Source organism: Suricata suricatta, chromosome 13 (assembly GCF_006229205.1).
Source record: "Suricata suricatta isolate VVHF042 chromosome 13, meerkat_22Aug2017_6uvM2_HiC, whole genome shotgun sequence".
NCBI lineage: Eukaryota > Metazoa > Chordata > Mammalia > Carnivora > Herpestidae > Suricata > Suricata suricatta.
This window is the reverse complement of record NC_043712.1, coordinates 61,315,824-61,335,151: the sequence shown is the minus strand read 5'-3', so window position 1 is coordinate 61,335,151 and position 19,328 is coordinate 61,315,824. Positions and strand designations below refer to the sequence as shown.

The 19,328-nt window shown below is 37.0% G+C and overlaps 1 protein-coding gene across 1 annotated transcript in view; it reads right to left on the bottom strand.

Annotated features, from left to right (window-relative positions):
* Window positions 1–12,859: 12,859 nt before the first annotated feature.
* Window positions 12,860–19,328, bottom strand: part of LOC115276244 (zinc finger protein 782-like) — a 60,053-nt gene continuing 53,584 nt past the window's right edge. The window contains exon 5 of the mRNA XM_029920174.1: window positions 12,860–16,158. Within this exon, the coding sequence (XP_029776034.1) occupies window positions 14,285–16,158 (1,874 nt within the window). The 3' untranslated portion in view covers window positions 12,860–14,284. The remainder of the gene's footprint in view (window positions 16,159–19,328) is intronic.

Genomic DNA, 19,328 nt, shown 5'->3' with positions numbered 1-19,328 from the left:
CTGAATTACAAAGATTGGCTAGGGAAGTGCGATTCCCGATTCAGGGATTGGAGACGGCCAGACTGGAGAAGCCAGTAGAACAAAAGATCAACCGCATTTAGGCTTAAGTGGTGTCAATTGCTCCCCTGCCCAGTGTTGCAGCCTGCAAGTCTGGGCTCTCTTACCAATCCTCTAGATGCTGTGTTTGAAATTTCAGTTTCAGTTTCTCCTTTTTCTAAAAATCACTTGACCCTGTTTCCTAGCAACCAACCTAGGTCAGCTTCCCAGCCTGAACCCTATATAGGTGTGGGTATTTTCTCAATAAACTGGGGCTTGATCAGAAACGCTTGTCTTGCCTCCACTCTCTGTGCCTCCTGCCTCCCTATTCTCACTCCCTCTTCAGGGACCCATGACGATCCACCGACCCGCTGGCCGGGACAGAACTGACAGCCAGCAGAAGCTTCTCCCAGGTTGTTTTCAGATTTATGATGTGGATGCCATTACTTTTCCTTTTGTACATGTACTGTTCCATTTGAAAGTCAAGGTTAGTTGTCACCTAAGTGCATTCCTTCTGCAAGGTATTTGAGGAATCCTGTTTCATTTGCAGGATATCAAGGGCTCTGGACATTATAAATGTTTTCCTCTAAGTTATGACAGAACAACACATTATGGGCTCCTCTTTGGGTAGTATGGAAAGGCCCATTTGGTCTATAGTATTGTTTGAATCCAGTTTCTTTATTGATTTCTGTTTGGACTATCTATCCATTGTTGAAAGTGTGCTGTTAAAATCCCCTACTATTACTGTATTGCTATGTTTTTTTTTTTTTAGTTCTGTTAGTATTTGCTTTATATATTTCATTGCTCCAACGATGGGTGAATAAATATTCACAACTATAATATCTTCTTGAAGAATTGACTCCTTTATCATTACATAATAACTTTATCTCTTTTGACCAGTTTAAAGTCTATTTTGTCTAACTACCCCAATTCTCTTTTGGTTACCATTTGCATGAAATATCATTTTCCATCCTTTCACTTTCAGTTTGTGTCCTTAAAGTTTAAGTCTCTTGTAGGCAGTACATTGTTGGATCTTTTATTTATTATTTTACTTATTATTTTTTTAAATGTTTATTTTTGAGAGAGACAGAGTGTAAGTGGGGGAGGGGCAGAGAGTGAGAGAGTAAGAGAGAGAGAGAGGGAGAGAGACAAAGAATCTGAAACAAGGAGAGAAGGAGGCACAATCTGAAATGGGTTGGAACTTGGGAATTGGAGAGATCATGACATAACCAGAAGTCAGACACTTAACCAACTGCACCCCCCAGGTGCCTTTGATGGATCTTGTTTTTAATCCATTTATATATAAAGTAATTAGTGATCAGTAAGGACTTTGTATTGCCATTTTGTTAATTGTTTCCTGTTTTGGTGTTCCTTTCTTCCTCTCTTGCTGTTTTCTTTTGTATTTTGATGACTTCTTGTGGTGCTATGCTTTGATTCCTTTATCTTAATCTTTTGTATATCTACTATTGGTTTTTCCTTGTGATTACACAAAGGAATAAGGCTTACAAAAATTATCTTTGTTATAACACCCTATTTTAAGCTGATAACTAATAGCGTATAGAAACTCTATACTTTGTTCTTCCTCCCTCACACTTTAGGTTATGGTTGTTAAAACTGACATTCTTAAAATACGGTGTTTCCCATAGTAAATTATTATAGTCCTGGTTACCTTTATTGTGCTTATTTTTTAAGCTAGAGTTGAAAGTGATTTGTGAACCAAAATTACAATATTGGAGAATCTGACTTTGACTATACATATCATTACTGGTGAGTTTTACTCCTGTTTTTATGTTGCAATTAGCATCTTCTCATTTTAGCTTGAAGACCTCTAGCATTTCTTGTAAGATCAATTTGATGGTGGTGAAATTCTTCAGCCTTTATTTGTTTGGGAAAGTATCTCCATTTCTGAAGAAAAACTTTGTTGGGTATAGCATTCATTGTTGAGAGTCTCCTCACCCCAATGTTTTAAAATGTTTAGGGGCACTTGGGTGGGTGGCTCAGTTGGCTAAGTGTCCAACTTCAGCTCAGGTCATGATCTCACAATTTGTAGGTTCAAGCCCCGCCTAAGGCTCTGTGCTGACAGCTCAGAGCCTGGAACCTGCTTTGGATTCTGTGTCTCCCTTTCTCTCTGCTCCTCCCCAGCTTGCACTCTGTCTCTCTCTTTCTCTCTCAAAAATAAACATTAAAAATTTAAAAATAAATAAATACAAAGCTTACTTTAAACTTTTGAGAGGGAGTGAGTGAGGATGAACAGGAACGGGACAGGGAAAGAGGGAACAGAGGATCTGAGGCAGGCTCTGAGCTGACAGCAGCAAGCCCAATGTGGGGCTCAAACTTACAAATCGTGAAAACATTACCTAAACTGAAGTCGGACATTCAACTGACTTGGGCCACCCATGAACCCCTCCTTGCCCAATTTTTAAAAAAAGATTTAGTTATTTCTGAGAGAGAGAGAGAGAGCACAGGTGGGGAAGGGGCAGAGACAGCGCAGAACGGAAGATCTGAAGTGGGTTCTGCACTAACAGCAGGGAGCTCAATGCAGGGCTTGAACTCATGAGCTCTAAGATCATGACCTGAGCTGATGTCAGATACTCAATTGACTGAGCCACCCAGGTGTCCCCCTCACCCAAGTTTTTAAATATCATTCCATTCTCTTCTGGCCTGATTTTTCCCCCCAACTAGTACAAGTTTATTTCCAATAATGAGACTTTACATAGGAATTTATAGAAATAAAAATTCACTGTGCTGCTTATTATCCCTTGGCTCCACCCAGACCTTCTCTTCATGTTCTTTGTGCCCAGCTGGGCTAACCTACAGATAGCATCTGGTTGGGTTCTCCTAAGGGAGGCAACAGTTATTCAGTGCCACAGTTCTGGTAGTGATGATACCTCCTAGGAGATGGTCTCTCCTCCATGAGAGCATCCCTTATTGGGCTCTGGTAACATTGGTTTCCATCCTTTGCCCCTTTGGGACTTAGAATGGTCATGGCTTCTCAGTGATGCTAGTCTTTCAGTGCTTCAGTATTCCTTATTTCTGACCTACACCACTGTAGTAAGTCTACCATTATAATCTTCTTAGTTGGGGTAGACTTCTGTTTTTCATTAGAGGCATACAAATAGGTATCCCTGTATTAACTTGTCAAAAGAAATCATTCTTCCCCCCCAAATACTTAGAACATAAGCACTTAAGGGTGCCTAGGTGGCTCAGTTGCTTAAGCATCCAACTTTGGCTCAGGTAATGATCTTGTTGTTTGTGAGTTTGAAACCCATGTTGGCCTTTGTGCTAACAGCTTGGAGCCTGGAGCCTGCTTCAGATTCTTTGTCTCCTCTCTTTGCCACTCCCCTGCTCACACTCAGTCTCTCTCTCTTTCTCTCTCTCTCTCTCAAAAATAAACAAACATTTAATAAAAGAACATCAATAGAACTAAGTACTTGTCTGTACCACTGGAATGCTTTAGCTCTAAGTGACAGACAGTCCTAAGGATAAATAAGAAACCATTATTACTGCAGTAATATAAGTCCTAGCAGAGAACAGATCCATGTGGAGTGTGCAGCTCAATGAGGTCACCTCTGAGCCAGGCTTTTCCCATTTTGTCCTCTGGCCTGAGAGATTTTTGCTGTGCAATCTGCTGATAGTTTTAAGGGGGCTCTCTTTCTGTAATGAGCTGCATCCCCCCCCCCCCCCCGCCTTTAATCTTTTTTTTTCCTTACTTTTGACAATTATGTGTATTGGTGTAGCCCTTTTAAAATTCAACCTATTTGGGGACTTCTGAGTTTCAAATCTGTGTAACCATTCTCTCCCCATGTTTTGGAAGTTTTCAGCCATTTTTACATAGATTCTTTTTTCTCTTCCTCAGATTTTCATAATGAAATATTGTTTTGTTTCATGTTATCCTCTAGACTTTCTTTACTCTTTTAAAATCTTTTTTCTCCTATGACTAGATACTTTCAAGTATTTCACTGATTCTTTCTTCTGCTTGGTTGAGTCTTCTGTTGAAACTATTTAGTTCTTCAGAACAGTCACTGTTAACATTCTTCACCAATAGAAATCTGATTTGTTTGTTTGCTGTTTCTTTGTTCACCTTATTTTGTTTATGTATTGTTTTCCTAGTTTCATTTAGTTGTCTATCTGCATGTTCTTGTGGTTCAGTGAACTACTTTAAGAGGATTATTTGGAATTCCTTGACCATTCACAGATCTCCATTTCTTTTTTTTTTTTTTTTCCTTTGGTATGTTTTTTATTTATTTTTGAGAGACAGAGAGAGTGTGAGCAGGGGAGGGTCAGAGAGAGAGGGAGATACAGAATCTGAAGCAGGATCTGTGCTGACAGCTCAGAGCCTGATGCGGGGCTTGAACCCACGAACCGTAAGATCATGACCTGACCTAAAGCCGGACACTCAACCAACTGAGCCACCCAGGCGCCCTAATAAATCTCCATTTCTTTAGGGTTAGTTATTGGAGCTTTATAGTTTCTTTGGTAGTGTTATGTTTACCTCATTCTTTGTAATTCTTATACTTTTGTGTTAGTTTCTGCACACTTGGGGAAGTTGTTTCCTCTTCCAGACTTTAGAGGTGAACTTTTGCAGGGTAAGACTTTCACTAGTTTTCTCAGGTTGGGGCTCTGACTGGGTTAGGTAATAGTGTCTGTGGGCAAGTGGGGTTGCTGTCAAGGTCTCTACCTGGGAAAGTTCCCTATCTACACCCTGAGGTGGGGAGAAGGTGCTGGCTAGGCCCTGTAGTAGGGTGTGTTCCTGGTTGTGCTCTGTGTTCAAGTGGGACTGCTGGCTGTGATCCATGGTCAGGCATGGCTACTAGTTATCCTCTACAATTACCTCTGAATGAGTGTGTTTGCAGGCTGCATTGCTGTTTCTTGGACTCTGATTAGGTAAAGTTGCAGACTCTCTTTGCAATTCCTCTTGGTTGGATGGGTCCTCAGGATGTGGTACCAGATAGATGGTGTTGCTGGCTGTATCCTGAAATTGGGCATGGCCACAGGCTTGGCTCTGCAATTGAACAGGCTGTTGGATAAAGCTACTGATAGGTTCCCTGGTTTGGAGGACCTCTAGCTATACCCTGCAGTTGGGTGGAGCTGGAGGCTATGCTCTGCAGTCAGGCTGGGTCACTGTCTAGGCTTTCTGGTCAGGATGGGACTGCAGGTTATGCTCTGGAATTGAGTGGCATAACTGGCTAGGATACTTGATGAGGTTGCAAGCTAAATTCAGGAATTGGGTGATATCATAGACTGGGATCCACAGCTAGGTGAAGTTGTAGGCTGGGCTGTAAGTCTGCCTGGGTTTACTATTTAGGCTCTCTGATCAGGTGGGGCTGGAGATTATCCTCAGCAATTGGGTGGGGCTGCTATATTACTTCTGGCTTGGTGGGACCATATAATGGGCTCTATAGGAGTGTGTCCCATTGGCTGAAGACCAAGCCAGGCTAACTGCCAAAGTGAGCTCCCTGGGCAGATGCAGTCACCAGTTCAGTTTTGCAAATGGGCAGAACCACTGGCTGGTGTCTTGGCTAGGGGATCACAGCCAACAGGCACATGATTTGCCAAGATCTTACTGGTTTTATAAGCCCTGGTGCCTTTCTTCATGTTTGATTCCTAGTGACCCAGACCCAGTGACTCCTCCAGTGATTCCTGTAAAGGGAGACCCAAGTGAGCTTCTTGGGAAGTGTCTTGCAATGCTGCCTACCCACCCTGCGCTCTTTTTTTTTCCTCACTGGAGAATTTATAGGCTCAGCAGAAAGCTCCAGGCAAGGAACAAGGACAGTCTGGGGAAGGGGTGATGTGGTCAAAGGGAAACTGCTCCTCTCACCTTTCTAATGGGTCCTTTTCTTTCTTTTGGCCCAACGGGGTGCTTCAGTCTCACCTCTGGGTTATGGAATTTCCATACCAGTATCTTGTCTACGAGTAGTTGTTATTCTGTCTTTCTGTGACAGGGACTGATGCTGGAAACCACCTGTCCTTTCATCTTGTTTATGTCACTCAAAATTACATCGTTAATGTAATTGAAACTACTTATTTCTTCATTTATAAATGTGACCAACAAATCTAAGTAGTATTAGAGGATCCATGGCTGCTACCAACAGAAATCACAAATATTCTCATATATTACATAGCATATATTTAAAAATACCTTGTTCATACCTACTTTGAAATTATATTTAATAAATCTGACACTAGACTTTGATATATGATGCATTAAGTCCACATTTATTACTACTACTATAAATCTATCCTTAAAAATACTTATGATTGCCTTCTTTTAGCACATTAGGTTTTCATTGTAAAATATTTTATGTGCTTAAAAACTTTATTAAGAGGGACCATTGTCTTCACTGAACTGCCAAAGTTGTCCAACGCACAAAATACATGAAAAAAAAAAAAAACAAACACAGAAGTTTGACTGTCATTACAACAGCCATATTAATTCTGAGTCACATTACTCAGTAATACTTATCTTTGCATTTCCCTACTATTTGGGTTTGAAATAGAACATACTGATTTCAGGCAGTGGATTAATTTTGATTAATACAAGCCAATAGCAAAATTGAAGGTACTAATGTTAATTAGCTATGGTGATTTGTAAAAAAATAAAAGGTACTAAATTTTCATCATGAGTTGTTCTGCCCAATGGCTCTCAGACATTCATAGGGGTCTTTGGTTTACTATTACTACACAGCCCTTTTACAGAAAGGAATGGCACTTGAAAGCTCTATCTGATTAGAAAAATAAACATGAGAGGGTTCCATGATTAAGTTTTATAGTCTAAATGGGACACACAAGATAGAGTGAAATCACTATTAATTGACAGCAAGATTACCAGATAGTGGGGTAGGAAAGATTTAGCTCTCAGAAAGCTACACAACACAATTACAAATCTTTCCCAGAGCTTAAAGAAAAATGTTGTGGATAAGTTAAAGTACTTACAACCTAAATCATATATCAAATGGATGACCGAATGGTTTTCCCTTCTTAGAAACAATATACTTGGCTTTCCAGTGATTGAGGATATTGACTTTAGCTCTGAAAATTTTCACGTCACAAACTAGAGAATATCCAGAAGTAAGCAATAGGGCTGAACATGCCTAAAAATGCTGTCATAGCAAGAAAATAAAAACATGTCTCTTACGTAAATTATTAACCATACTAAATTTAAGTAACATGAAAAAGAGGTGGGGCTGGAGGAAAGAAGGTACGATTCAGCAGGACCAGGAATCTGTCTCCCTGCCTAGAGAACAATTATGCTAGTAGAATCTTCTGATGTCATTATTTTGAAACTCTAGAGAGTCTACTGAAGAACTGTAACTTCCAGGGGAAAGCTTAGACCTGTCAACTGCAGTTAATTTCAGCTCTTAGCACCATGCCAGGTATCCCTTGCCCATACCCCTAAATCCACTGCAGGCAACCACGAATGTGTTCCTGGAGCAGTTCACATGCACCTTGTAGGTTCAGGGTGGGCAGTAAGAATGCTGTCATCCAAATATTGGGGACCTGTATTTTGATTGCTGATTGCTGGTTTTGATCTCAGAGGTGTAGACACACAGAAGAACAGCCATTTTTGCAAACCCCACCTCCACTGTTATATGCCCTTCCCCCCAGCTGAAGAAACTTCTAGATTTATATGGCCAGCACCTTTTTCTTCCACCTTCATTTATTTTTTCCCCCTCATTTTTTGTAACCAGACATTTAAGGAGTAGGACATTCAAAAGCAACCACTTATGTATGGAAATTTAGAAAGTCACCATAAATGGCCAGGGAAAAGAGCAGTCTCAGAAAAGACCTGAGAAGATCTTAAGTTCGTACAACATAAATTGTTGTAGACAAACCCTACAACAATTTAAAAATAGGTAAAACAGCAAACCCTGAAGGAAAAAAGAGACTCTGGTTTCTAGAGTTGCTACATTATAGGACACAGATATCTAGTCTCCAACAACAAAAGTTACAAGGAATTAAAAAAACAAACAAACAAGAAAGTATTGTCCATTCAAAGGAAAAACTAAACCAACAGAATTTGTTTCTAAAAAGCTTGGTTGGTGGTTATACTAACAAATATTTAAAAAAAATTTTTTTAATGTTTATTTTTGAGAGAGAGAGAGCTTGAGTGGAGGAGGGGCAGAGAGAGAGGGAAACACAGAAGCAGGCCCCAGGCTCTGAGCTGTCAGCACAGAGCCGGACATGGGGCTCAAACTCATGAACTGTGAGATCATGACCTGAGATGAAGTCCAACACGTAACCTACTAAGCCACCCAGGAGCCCCTATACTAGACAAAGATGTAAAACAATGTCTTAAAGATGCTCGAGGAGCTGAAAGAAAACATGCACAAAATCAGGAAAAAAAAGTCAAAATGGAATCATTAATAAAGAGACAGAAAACATAAAAAGGAACCAAAAAGAAATTTTAGACCTGAAGTCTAGCTAAAATGAATTCAACAGAGGATTCAAAAGCATATTTAAGTAGGCAGAAGAATCTATGGATTTGAAATAAGAGTTTGAGAAACAGAAAGAGAACATATTTAAGAAAAGTGACCAGGGCCTAAGGGACCTGTGGACACCATGAAGTGGAGCAGCATACGCACTGTGGGAGTCTGAGAAGGAAAAGAGAAAGAGAAAGGGGCAGAAACATTTACAGAAATATTAACTTAAAAATTTCCCAAGTTTCATGGAAAAACATGAATATAAACATTCCAAAAGCTCAACAAACCCCAATCAGGATAAAGTCAAAGACTCACGCTGAGGCAAAGTATAATCAAACGTTTGAAAGCCAAAGAGAGAATATTGAAAGCAGCAAGAGAGAAGGAAACCATCCTATACAAGGAATCCCAGAAGACAATAAGCAGATTTCTCATCAGAAACTTTGGATGCCAGTAGGAGTTGATAATATTCAAAGCACTGAAGGAAAAAATAAAACTGCCAATCAAGACTCCTATATCTGTCAAAATCATTCTTCAATAATGAGGCAGAAAATAAGGCATTTCCAGATAAACCAAAGCTGATAATAAAAGTTTGTAACAACTAGACCTCCCTGCAAGAAATGCTAAAGGAAGTCCTTCAAGTTTAAATGAGACCAGATAGTAACTGAAAATCATATAAAGAATAGAGACTTTTGGTAAAGATAAATATACAGACAAGTATAAAAAGTAGTATAATTTTGGTTAATAGCTCTACTTTTTTTCTACATAATTTGAGACTAATGCATAAAAAACCCTTATTAATGGTTTTGGAGACACAATGTCTCCACAGTGATGTAATTTTGTGATATCAATAAATGGAAGGGGTTAGGGATGGAGCTGTATAGAGGCAAGAGCTTTTGCATATTACTGAAGTTAAGCTGATAGAGTGCAATAACATTAGGAAGTTAAATGTAATCCCCATGGTAACTACAAAGAAATAGCTCTTGAATATGCACAAAAGGAAATGAGAAGGTAATTTAAATGTTTCACTAACACAAATAAAGTCTAAAAAACAAAAAAGATGGATGTGGAAAATGAGGGACAAAAACCTACAAGTCATATAGACAACATACAGCAAAATGAATAGAAGTAAAAAAGAAGTAATTCCTCTTTTTCAGTAATTAAATGTAAATGGATTGCACTCTCCCAATCATGAGAGACTGGCAGAATGGTTAAAAAAAAAAAAACCCTTGATCTAACTCTATGCTATCTACCTGAGACTTTAGATCCAAAGATACAAATTAGTTGATAGTACACGGATAGAAAATATATTCTATGCAAACAGTAACCAAAAGAGAGCAGGGATACCTATACTATCAGACAATACAGACTTTAAATCAAAAAAGACTTGGCACAAAATACATTATATATTAATGAAAGGTTTTAAGAGGCAAGAAGGTCTAACAATTGCAAACAATTATGCACATAATAACATCAAAATATAAGAAGCAAAAATAGGCAGAATCGGGGGAAAAACATATATTTCTACGACAGAGAGATTTCAATACTGTCAATAATGGATACTACCAGACATAAGATAAATAAGGAAACAGAGGGCTTATATAACAAAATAAACCAACTAGATCTAACAAACATTTCTAGGACACAATAAACCAATTAGACCTAACAATTACAGAATACTGTACTAAACAGAATACACATTTGTCTCAAGTGCACATGAGGTATTCTTCAGGAGAGACCTAATGTTAGGATAAAAATGAAATCTCAATAGATTTAAAAAGAAAGGTATCGTATGAAGCTCCTCTATAACCAGAGCGGGATGAAGTGAGAAATCAGTAACATAAGGAAAACAGGAAAGTCAAACAACATTGGAAATTAAACAACATTCTCTTAAACAAACAACAAAACAAAGAAGAAATCACAAGGAAAATTAGAAAATACTTACAGACTGGGCACCTGGATGGCTCAGTCGGTTAAGAAAATACTTATAGACAGTGAAAAGACAATACACCAAAATCATGGCATGTAATAAAACAGTACCAGGAGGTGGGGGGGGGGCGATTCATAGCCAAATAATATAAAAACATTGGGAAAATATGCCAAAGACCAGACTACACCACACTTATTTTTGAAAAACTGTATGCATTTTTTTTTTTTACCAAAACATAGACTATAAAAACAAATTACTAGAAGCATCACTCAAACACTCCTTTCTTTGGAAAATCTGTGATTGACATAGATTAACTCAGAAAATGCTTTGAAAATGGATTGTAGGTAATTACTATCATTATGCACCTTTCACATATGAGGAAAGTGAAGAGCATAAAGGAGAACTGACTTGCCCAAGGTCACAAATAGGGAATGGGGGGGGGGGAATAAATACCCAAGTAGTAAAGCCAACAAGCCACTTGGCACTGGGCTTCATAATATACTGGGGATCCAAAGTTCCCTATGATCTTTCAAATCAACTGTACTGACATGTAATTTGTAAAATATAAAGTGTATGCATTTTTTGTACATTTTGATGAATTTATTATTTATTCAGCGTTGTAAATGCTTTCATAATCTAAATATAAACATTCCATCACACTAAAACATTCCTTTGTTCCTCTACCCATTGAATCCTCACCCTCTACTCCTAAGCAACCAATGATCTGTTTCCTGTCACTAGATTAGATGTCTTTTCTTTCATTAATTGGGATCACAGAACTCTATGTTCTTGGAGTTGGCTCCTTTTCCCAGCCTAATCTCACTGAAATTTATCAATGTTGACACATCCATTAGTTCTTTGTATTGCTGAGTGCTATTCCACTGTAAGGTAATATCACTGTTTATACATTTATCTGTTGATGGACATTTTGGTTCTAATTTGGGGCTATTATGTTTAAAAGTTCCATGAACATCTTTGGTATAGTTCTTTGTTTCTTTGGGGGTAAATATCTAGAACTAAAACTGTTGGTTGTAGGTGTAATATTGTTAACTTTATAAGGAACTATCAAAGGGAATTGCAATGCTATCACATTATAATTTTAATTTGTACTTTCTTGATTACTGAAGCTTGGGACATATTTTCTAGTGTTTATTAACTATCTATATATCTTCTTTTGTGAAGTGTCTGTTTTAATATTCTGCAGTTCTGCCCATTTTATATAGGTTGTACTATTATTGCATTATAAAACTTTTTTATTACTAATATTCTTTACATATCATGGATACAAGTCCTTTGTCAGATATAATTGTCAGATCTATTTGAGACCTTTTCTCCTAATCTGTGTTTTTTTCCATTTCCATAATAAAATTTTGAAAAGCACTTTAAGTTTTCATAAACTCCAACTTATCTTTTTTGCTTTGCTGTTTCATACTTTTTGTTACATCTTAAAAAGCTGTCTCAAAGTAAAATGACTTTTTTCTCTGTTTTCTAATGAATTTTATACTGTTAGCTATTTTGTTTAGGTCTATGTTTAATTTTTAATAAGTATTTTATTATGATGTAGACAGCAAGGTACATTTAAAATACATGAATATCCAGTTAATTTCTCATCATTTTTGAAAACAGTTATCCTTCCCCATCAAATTGTGCTGGAACATTTATCAAAAATTCACTGACAACTTTCAGTTTTAGCTCAGATAAGTAGAGAGCAGGAAACATAAACAAGAAAACAGCTAGGCAGAATTTAAATTAACAAGTTTTCTTGAAAGCATCAGACATCTGAGATTTCAGGGCAAAAAAACTAACCCTGAGTCTGGAGAGCTAGGTGCCTTGCAGGGAGAAGGAAGCAAGGGCTCAAGCAGTTGCTTAACTGAACTAGAGAATGCCAAATGCCATACAGAACGACTCTAATAGAAAAGCTAGACAACATTCAAGATCAGATAGGTGATTTTAGCAGAAAGATGGAAAGTTTAATAAAATTTAGATTTTAGAAATAAAAAACACAGTATCATAAGTAAAAAAACGCCTTTAAAGGGCTCCTCAGTATACTTGACACTTCTGAGAAAATCAGTGACAATGAAGATGTGTGTATGTGTGCACGTGTGTGTGTGTATGCTTAACCGTATGTTTTAAATGTATTGGTGACCCTGAAACAATACAAAAGTACACAGAAAACAATGTTTGGCTTCTTTGAAAAGAGACTGTTTAGTAACAATGGTCTTTCCTTTATGCACATGTAGTATGAGATTGTGACTTCTCAGATACTTCCTATAAAAGGTTTGTTATTAATCTACATGTGGCAAAATGTAGCTGATGTCCGAATAGTTAGTGAGCAAGGGGTACATAATTCTACTACAATGATGTAGAGTTCCGGTACACATATTAATATCTGGTTGGTAACTGGCATGCACATAGACAAACCCACACAGACAAAAAAATTGAGAACTCAGAAAATATTCACATACATTCAATGCTGTTGAGTTTATGCAATTTATTTCTTATTCTTTTAAAGCTTCTATTTCTAGTGAATGTCTATGTATCAACATTGTTATGTTTCAGTAACTGTCTTAATAATATATATGAAATAACAGTCTCATGGAACTATGTCTAAGTAAACACTATTACTTACCTTTCTCAAATTGATAGATTTTCCCCTTGCAACACATTTTGAGATATTAAACTTTGATGACTTGTTGCAAACTTTCATACATTTACAATTCAATTATCAGATATTTAATGAGATACCATGTTTTGGCAAAGGATTTCCTATACTTGTTGAAATGTTGGATTTCTTCCACTGATATTTACCTGACTGACGAAGAGTTGTAGATAAAAACTATGGTCATTCAGGATGTTGTCAGGGGTTTCTCCTGTGCCAGGTTTCTGATATATGTTGAGGTCAGATATCCACAGAAATCATATCCACAGGCTTTATTAATTGAGGGTTGGTGAGTATATGTCAGTGTTAAGTATACTCAAACCTGTAGGTCAGCAGAGAACGAGTTTATTTCCTTGCTACAAAAAGTCTGTGTACATGGAGGAGAAAACTCCATTCCAGTATCCTTTACCCTGTTTCCTTCCATCTTGTACTCTCCCATCTTCAGTGTATGAGCCCCATGGTTTCACTGAGGGCAATCTCCACTCCATTCTGATAAGCGACAGGAGAAAGCATTGAGAAATTGAGGGATGAGAAATGAGACTTGTCAGTGACCCCCATATACCACTAGCCCCGGGTTACTAATATGACCCCATTTGGATGACACTTGTTGAGAAATTTAGATGAGGTGTGGCATGAGGGAGAGACGAAATGGATTTTTTTTGTGAACAATTAATAGTTATTATGGCATCTGGGGATTACTTCTGTGTAAGTCAAATTGAGGGCTGATTTATAATAGAAGGATTCCCCACATCCATTACCTCATTTTTTGTTTGTGTTGATTAGATTTCTAGCCTCTACGTATTTTCTGCTGTACCAAGAAAGCTGACTTTTGGCTAAAGGTTATCCTACACTCATTACATTCTTGGGCTTCTCAATGTATCATTTCTTTGATGATGAAGAAATTTTGATTACTGATACAAAGTTTTCACATTTTTATTACATTCCCAGAGCTTTTCTGCAGGGTGGTTTTTCTGAGGATTGAGTACAGAGTATTTTTCATATTCATTATCTTTACATATTCTTTGCTGGCTGAGTTCTCTGATCCATATTGAGGACTGAACTCTGGATAAAAGATTGCCCACAGGAAATATATCCCAAGAATCTCTGGTGTTTGTGAAGGTTGGTATCTTATAGAGGAACTTGCAAGTGTTTACTGTATTCATAGAATTCTCTATTTCTCTTTTGTGTTGTGAGATTTGATTTCTGGCTCAGAGTTTTTCCATATTCTTTACATTCATATGTTTAACTCCCTGTGTGGGCTTTCTGATGTTCTCTAAGGCTTGATTTCTGGCTGAAAGTTTTCCCACATTTATCACATTTATAGGGTTTCTCCCCTGTGTGAGTTCTCTGATGTACTCTGAGGTTTGACTTCTGGCTGAAAGCTTCTCCACAGTGATTACAATTATAGGGCTTCTCTCCTGTGTGAGTTCTCTGATGTTTTCTTAGGACCGACTTCTCACTGAAAGCTTTTCCACATTCATTACATTCATAGGGTTTCTCCCCTGTGTGAGTTCTCTGATGTCCTCTGAGATTTGATTTCTGCCTGAAAGTTTTTCCACACTCATCACATTTATAGGGTTTCTCCCCAGTGTGAGTTCTGTGATGTACTCTGAGGTTTGATTTCTGGCTGAAAGCTTCCCCACAATGATTACATTTATAGGGTTTCTCCCCTGTGTGAATTCTATGATGTCCTCTGAGTTGTGATTTCTGACCAAAAGCTTTCCCACATTGACTGCATTTATAGGGCTTCTCTCCTGTGTGAGTTCTATGATGTTTTCTTAGACCTGACTTCAGTTTGAAAGCCTTCCCACATTCCTCACATTTATATGGTCTTTCCCCTGTGTGAGTTCTCCGATGATTCCTTAAGCCTGACATGTGGCTGAAAGATTTTCCACATTCATTACATTCAAAAGGTTTCTCCCCTGTGTGAGTTCTCTGATGTACTATGAGGATTGACTTATAGTTGAAACATTTCCCACATTCATTACATTCATAGGGTTTCTCCCCTGTGTGAGTTCGCTGATGTATTCTTAGGCCTGACTTTGCACTGAAAGCCTTCTCACAACCATCACATTTATATGGTTTCTCTCCTGTGTGAGTTCTCTGATGTTTTCTTAGGCGTGACTTCTCACTGAAAGCTTTTCCACATGTGTGACATTCATAGGGTTTCTCCCCTATGTGATGTGCTAGAGACTGAATCAAAAATGAATTCACAGAACAGGATTTTCCACATTCATTACATTCATATGATTTCTCTGTTGTAGGAGTTCTCTGATGTATGTTGAAAGCTGACTGGCAAACTAATGTCTCTGTACATTTGTCATAATTAGAGGATCTGTCTGTTGTATGAGTTCTCTGATGCACTGGGAGGGCTGAATTATGGTTGAAATTCTTTCCATATTCAAAGGGTTTCACTCCTATGTGAATTTTCTGATGTTCTCTAATTTGTGATTTTTGGCTGAAAGATTTCCCTTCTGTATCAGTTCTTTGAGTGACTCTACTGAAATTATTTCTCTTTTCAGTACATTCATATTCATTAAACTCATAAAGACTCTTCTCTTCTGGATTATTGCTATGAGAGACCATAAAGGTTGATCTATCACATTGTTTTCCCCCAAATTTATTAAATTTATAAGATTTCACTTTTGAGTGGGTACTCTTAGATGTAATAAGGTCAGTCTTTTCAAGGAAAGCTTTTCCACATTCATTGTATTCAGAAGCTTGCTGCAAAATCTGAATTGTCGGATGCTGAATAACTTTCTCTTTATGACTTAAGGCTTTCACATTTCTATTATAAACAAAAGCTTTCTCTCCAGTATTAGTTCTTCCCTCTTCAATAGTGAGGAGCCATTTCTCACATACATTAAGCTCATGAGCCTTCTTTCTTGAATATCGACAATGTGGAGCCACAGAGCTGAGATGTAGGTAAGTAGGTCCTGTAGTGTCAAATTTATAGGGCATTGTTCTTGGAGGTAAATTATTTATGTAAGGATTACATGGTTTTCCTGAAATCTCTTCCTCTGTAGTCAATGATTTATTGGTGAATAAAACTTGCCACACATATTTGCCTTGGTTTTCTAGCCTCTTCTCTGAGAGTTGATTAGGTTGGGATTCTTCTAAAAATGAGAAAATTAAAAATACTTTATTATATTTAACACACTTCTTAAGGAATGAGACTTAAAGATACATGCCCTATTATGTATTTGACTCCTTGGTTTCTAGCTCAATTTTGCAAAAATACAGTAATTCCAAGTGCATATTCTGTCTTTTTTGTAGAAAAAGAGAAGAAATTAGAAATAAATATATGTATTTGGCATCTTAAAGCATAATTTTCAAATTGGCTAAAGAAGAAGATATAAAGGAAAGAAAAAACTGAGAATGGAAAATGTATTCAAGAGAATTGGATCCTAGAAATAGAAAAGAACAGAAAAAGGGGCGCCTGGGTGGCTCAGTTGGTTAAGCATCCGGCTTTGGCTCAGGTCATGATCTCATGGTTTGTGGGTTCAAGCCCCACGTCGGGCTCTGTGCTGACAGCTAGGTCAGAGCCTGGAGCCTGCTTCAGATTCTGTATCTCCCTCTCTCTCTGACCCTCCTCTGTTCCCACTGTCTCTGTCTCAAAAATAAATAAAGAACATAAAAAAATTATTTAAAAAAAAAGAACAGAAAAAAAGCAGAGAATGGGATGAACTCAACAAATATTATGGCATTAAATAGATTAATAGGCTTTCAGTGGATTTATCTGAGATAGAATATGCATTAGGGAAAAACACCAGAGTCTAGGTTCTTAGTCAAATACAGATTACAATGTAGCATAATCATTAGTCTATATGATTCCAGTTGGAGCTCCATTTTTTCCAGTCTATCTATAACAACACTAAAATTAATTTATAATGGCACCAAATTCCTCATGGTGAAAAAAATAATTCTACTTGTCATGCTTTTATTCTCTCTGTATATCATTCACAGAAACTAAGTGTATCAGAAGCAGGAAAAGAAAAAATGATGGGAGTTAAGTAATTTTCCCATCTATATTGGAAGTCACTGTTCTATCCTGGTTCTGGTACCTTGGTATTATATCAGGATTGTTCAATAATGACTATCTCTTGGTCATCAAACTTTAACTTCTCTCTTTTCAATTTGGATGCTGATAATTTCCCCCAAAATAGTCTTGCTTGCTCAATCCTTGATTCTGCTTTTCAGCATATCTAGTTGTTGTGTTTTTTTTCTGACCATGAGAATCTAAAGGATCATGTTCCAAACTGGCCCTAAAAACTACAAGTATCTTTTGTATTTATTTACCATAAATTTCTTATGCATATTTAACTGTTATTTTCCTGCTTCTACCCACACTTCTAGCAAAAATGTCAGGCCTATTGTAAAAATATATGAAGGCCTCAAAAACAGTGCCCTAGAGCACCAAGAGATGAAAGATTTAAGTGATTCAGGGAAAGAGAGTTTCATACTAACTGCATGAACACTGTGTGTTCTAGCTACCATTCCATCAGTCCACAGTATTTTCTGTGCTAATCTTGGTATCAGTCCCCATTATATGGTTCATTTCAATATAATTTTATATTCATACTCTTTCCCTAAATTACCTTCCATCCTAGCCTTAGGACTCTATAGAATCTAGATGCCCTTAAGGCACAGCAAAGCTATCTTCCCCAAACTTAACAACAAAAAGGCTTCTAATATCTTCTCACATATTTAAGCAACATTTATTTTAAAATCTGACAAAAGTCTCATTCATTTTAACAAGGTACATATAGAGAGCACCCATTGTGATCCATGGTTTTTAAAGGCCAACAGGCACATGAAACGATGCTCAGCATCACTCATCATCAGGGAAACACATCCATCAAATGGGTTAAAAGTTTACAAATTAAGAGATAAAGTATAGGCTAAAGTATTCCAAGGTTCTATTACAGAAGTAGAAATCTGTTCCAAAACTTAATAATGAGTTATAGTGCTTTCTTTCCTTTTTCTGTCTAAGGTTAGCTATGTTATTTATTTTTATTCCAAGAACTATCTTTTGTTTTATAATTTATACCATTGTAGTTTTTATTACATCTTTTGCTTTACTTAAGCTTTCTTTTACAACTTTCTCACTTGTTAAAATAAATACACTTGACCCTTGAACAACACAAAGGTGAGGGGTGTTGACTCCCCCTTGCAGTTGAAAATCTGTGTATAATTTCTGACTCCCCCCAAACTCTCCTACTGATTGTCTACTGTTGTCCAGAAGCCTTCCCAATAAGATAAACAGTTGATTAACACATATTTCATAAGTTACATATATATATTACATTCTGCATTCTTTTTTAAAATAGTTTATTGCCAAGTTGGTTTTACATTCTGCATTCTTATGATAAAGCTAGAAAAAAGAAAATGTTATTAAGAAAAGAGAAAATACATCTATAGTACTGTACTGTATTTATTGAAAAAAAAATCCATGTATAAAAAGATCAGTGAAGTTCAAACCTGTGTTGTTCTAGGGTCAACTGTATTAGAGACTAAAAATTCTGCACTGCTTTATCTACAGTCCAAAGTTTGTAATAAACACATTTTCACTAAAAAATTTTTCTGAATATTGTATAATTTTGATTTACCTTTTGATAAAAGAGGTTTTAAGTTTATTCTTTTATTTTTGAGAGAGGGGGCATGAGCAGGGAAGGGGCAGAGATAAAAGGAGAGAGAAAGAATCCCAACCAGGTTCCGCACTGTCAGCGCAGAGCCTAATGCAGGGCTACAACTCATGAAGTGTGAGATCATGACCTGACCAGAAATCATGAGTCAGATGCCTTAACTGACTGAGCTACCCAGGTGCCCCAATAAAATAGGTTTCTAAGATATACATTCAACACAGGTTTTATTTTATTTATATTTTTTTTATTTAAAAATTTTTTAATTGTTTTTTTTAAAATATAACAATTTATTTTTTTAAACATATGCAATTATTTTCTGTCATTTACAATACAGTGGTTACAATGACACTCCAAACAGAAAAGCAAAGTAAAAAATCAGAACCCCCACTTCTATTTTATGTAATTAGACTTATACAGATATTAGAAGGTTAAGTACCGACTAGTTAATCACTTAATTTCACAGCTACCTGAAGTGGCAATCGTTATATACATTCAAGATACATGATACAATTTATTACTTGCCCATAAGCTAAAACACAGCCTGCTTAACACCTTTCCTTAAATTCCACCTCTATACTACAGTATACTTGAGGTCCATGCAAAAAAGTAGCTACTTTTATATAGGAAATGGATGATTAAGT